At 38.0% G+C, this 4056-nt stretch overlaps 1 protein-coding gene across 1 annotated transcript; it reads left to right on the top strand.

The window, feature by feature from the left end:
- LOC109231235 (scarecrow-like protein 22) lies at window positions 480-3391 on the top strand. The gene is made up of 3 exons (XM_019396825.1): window positions 480-621; window positions 724-865; window positions 945-3391. Exon 3 carries the CDS (start codon window positions 945-947, stop codon window positions 3087-3089), a length of 2145 nt encoding a protein of 714 aa, XP_019252370.1. The 5' UTR covers window positions 480-621; window positions 724-865; the 3' UTR covers window positions 3090-3391.

The raw sequence follows: 4056 nt of genomic DNA, 5'->3' as shown, positions 1-4056 counted from the left end.
TTCACAAAAAATTTCTTTTTCGAAAATGTATTTGCTCATGAAATTTTGCAAGTTTTTGAAAAAATTTCACAAATGATTTTTTCAAAAAAATTTAATAACTTATTTTTTTCTCATTCACGAATTGCAATATTTTTTCAAGTAAAATACTGTCCAAACATAATTTCGAATTCCAAATAGTATTTTTCAATTTAACTCCAAATACTAATATATTTTTTTTCATAAATTATAGTTCTTATATCTAAACGGCTACTAGTATTTTGGAATCCAAATAGGAAGTGAAAAAATCTATATAATTTTCTGTTAGAGAAGACAAAAAGAGAATTTTTTGTCAAACAGTTATTAGGAGATATATTTCCTTGTAATCAAAATAAGCACAGTAGTATTTTTTACTTAAAAATATATTTTTTAAATAAACATATAACCCTATTGATAAAAAGTGGGTCCCCTAATTTTTTGGGGGCTAAAGCATGTGCTTTATTGGCTATAGCCGGCGTTGCTAAAATGGGGACCAAGTTTATATTTTTGAGCAAAATTGCTGTATTTTTCTGGTTGTGGGGTTGGTTTTTCTGTGGAAGATAAGCTATTCAAGAAGTTACTACCCTTCAGATCTACAAGTAAAAGGCAAGAAAATGAAATTATATTCTTTTAATGTTAATTCTTTTTTTTTCTTCATTTTTTTCTGGTTATAGTGGTTTGGAGCTGATTTTTTTTCTTTCTTTTCAGATGAAATGGAGACCAAGTTCATATTTTTGAGCAAATGGCTGAGTTTTTTGTTCTTGGGTTTGGTTTATATGTGAAAGAAAAGTTATTGAAGAAGTTACAACCCTTCAAATCTTGGTATTAGATCTTTTCAAGTATCAAAAAGGCAAGAAACCAAATTATCTTCTTCTTTTACTGTTAATTTTTGTAGTGGGTTTAGCTGATTTTTTTTCTTCTATTTTCAGATGATTGTAATACCTCAAAGTAATAACCTAGCAGGAGCAAAAGGGGTACTTGGTGTTTCAAGTTATGTACCTTCAATTTCTTCTTCACCAGAAGCAGCAATTTGCAATAAAGGTTTAAACTTTACAAGAAATGAATCTGTCTCAGTGTTGGATACAAGAAGTCCTAGTCCTTCAGCTTCATCTTCCTCATGCTCTTATGGTGGTCAATATGCTGGAAATAATGGAGTTCCCGGCGACGGAGCTGAAAAAATTGACGGCCGGAAAGAGGAGTTGGTGACTGAGCTGCAGCCATTTTCATTTGGGTTGGAGCCAGAAAAATTTAATCTTGGATTTGGGGATTTGGATAATTTGTTGCCGGAACTTGCCGGCTCCGACCAGACCATTTTCCGGTGGATCTCCGGCGATATGGAGGACCCATCAGTTAGCTTGAAACAATTACTCCAAGGAGGAAATGCAAATGCTGATTTGGGTTGTGGAGTTTCAGTTGCAGGTTCTTTTGCTTGTGCTGATAATATTTCCTTTTCTAGTTCAGATATTTCTTTAGATGCCAACATTGAGAAAATTGGTTCTGTTGTCATAGACTCTAACAACAAACCAAATAATAGCTTTGAAAATCTGAATGTTAATCTTTTGGCCAAGAGTTTACCTCCTTCTTTGAGCTTTCAAGAACAACAATCAGAACAGAAGCCTCAAATTTCTTGTCCACAAATAATGGCAAACCAAACCCAGTTCCAGAATTCCGCTTATGTTAATTTGTTTGGCTCATCATCATACAACATGAATCAAGAACAGCCGCCAACCAAGCGCCACAATTCGGGTATACTGGGTTCAAGCTTAGGCTTCCTATTGCCTAAAGTTCCGTTCTTTAATCCCAGTGGTGACTTATTGTTGAGGAAACAACCATTGGGACAAATTCAGCAACAAGTCAATTTGCTGCCTCCTCACCAGTTTCAGCCAACGACATTATTTGTGCCGAAGCTTGAGGCAGCTGGTGGTGGTGGTGATGGTAATTTGGTGGTGCCTCGTCATCAACAGCAGGAACAACAGTTCATTTATGACCAGATTTTTCAGGCCTCTGAATTATTACTGGCCGGACAATTCTCAAACGCGCAAATGATATTGGCGCGGCTCAATCAACAGCTCTCTCCCAATGGCAAACCCTTCAAGAGGGCTGCTTTTTACTTCAAAGAGGCTCTGCAGTTGCCTTTCCTTTTGCCTTGTACATCCACATCTTTTCCACCAAGAATTCCCACCCCATTTGATTGTGTGCTTAAGATGGATGCTTATAAGGCTTTTTCTGAAGTATCTCCACTTATTCAGTTCATGAATTTCACCTCCAATCAAACTATTCTTGAAGCTCTTGGGGATGCCAAGCAAATTCACATAATAGATTTTGACATTGGCTGTGGTGCTCAATGGTCCTCATTTATGCAAGAACTCCCGAGCAGCAATAGAAAGGCAACTTCCTTAAAGATTACTGCCTTTGTATCTCCTTCAACCCACCACTCCGTTGAGATTGGCATCATGCACGAAAGTTTAACGCTGTTTGCTAACGATGTGGGAATCAGATTTGAGCTGGAAGTTATTAACTTGGATTCCTTTGACCCTAAGACTTATCCCTTATCCTCCTTGAGGTCATCTGAGTGTGAGGCTATTGCTATTAATTTCCCCATCTGGTCTATTTCAAGTTGTCTATTTGCATTTCCTTCACTTCTTCACTGTATGAAGCAACTTTCACCAAAAGTTGTTGTATCATTGGAACGTGGATGTGAACGTACTGAACTCCCCTTAAAGCATCACCTCCTCCACGCCCTCCAATATTATGAGATACTTTTAGCCAGTATTGATGCTGCTAATTTAACACCAGATGTTGGGAAAAAAATTGAGAGGTCTCTCCTCCAGTCTAGCATTGAGAACATGGTCTTAGGGCGCCTCCGGTCCCCTGACCGAGTCCCCCCATGGAGAAACCTATTTGCTTCTGCAGGATTTTCACCTGTTGCATTTAGTAATCTAACTGAAATCCAGGCAGAATGCCTTGTTAAGAGAACTCAGGTAGGAGGATTTCATGTTGAGAAGCGACAGTCGTCTCTTGTGCTATGCTGGAAGCAGCGGGAACTCTTGTCAGCTTTGTCTTGGAGGTGCTGAGAAGCTTTATCTTATGAAGCCAGGCGACACTTTCTTTTAACAGCAACATTTACTAGAGGTTTTGACTCTTCAATTTGATGTCTGTTAAAAAATCTGCTTACATTTGCTATGTCATTTTCTCCTTATGTGTAGTCTTTGACTGTAGGCAGGCCTTCCGCGTTAAACAAATCTTAACTATTATCCCTGTTTAAATATCAGTGTGTTGTATCTTCCTAAGTTTCACTATGTATTAATTTCCATCTTTTCCATGTTCTGATACAATTACTAAGTAATATTAACAATTTCTGGATGGTAATGACTAATGACCTGCTTTTCTTTCTGAATGTGTTGAGCTTCCTGGTTACAAGCATGTTAGTTCCCAAGTGAATAGTTCTTCTCTTAAAATGAGTGAGTAATATATTCTACTTTTGATACATGTATTGGCATATTAGATAAGAACCAAAATTGGAGGCATGTCCTGAACATAGGACATGTATACTCTTATTGGAATTACATTCCTATTCCTATTCCTACTATTAATAAGGGAGAGTTTCCTGAGCCGAGGGTCTTCCGGAAACAGCCTTTCTGCCTTCTTAAATGCAAGGGTAAGGTCTACGCACACTTTACCTTCCCCAGACCCCACTTGTGGGATTACAATGGATTGTTGTTGTTGTTGTTGTTGTAATAACGGCGAGTTTCATGAGTTTCGGGTCGTCTTTCCTGCTGACCAAAGGGTTTAATTGGAATTTTGTAAGTTCGGTTCACTGTTTTAATACAGTGGAAAGTGGATATGTATCTTCAAACTTAGTTCTGCTAAGTTCCACATCGGCGAAACACGAGAGGAATATTGGATATATAAGTTAACAAGCCTTAGACCCTAGTGACGCGTTTTAAACCCGTGAGGGCCTAGGCTCAGAGCGGACAATATCACTAGCGGGCTGAGCTGTTACATTAGACTTGATTCTTTTAATTGCCCTTGGATGCTTTC

This window comes from Nicotiana attenuata, chromosome 8 (assembly GCF_001879085.1).
Source record: "Nicotiana attenuata strain UT chromosome 8, NIATTr2, whole genome shotgun sequence".
Taxonomy (NCBI): Eukaryota; Viridiplantae; Streptophyta; class Magnoliopsida; order Solanales; family Solanaceae; genus Nicotiana; species Nicotiana attenuata.
The sequence above is the reverse complement of the archived record's forward strand: the minus strand, read 5'-3'. Positions and strand labels throughout refer to the sequence as shown.

Coding starts and splice junctions, on each gene's coding strand:
- LOC109231235 (XM_019396825.1), top strand. CDS start 945: ATGATTGTAATACCTCAAAGTAATAACCTAGCAGGAGCAAAAGGGGTA.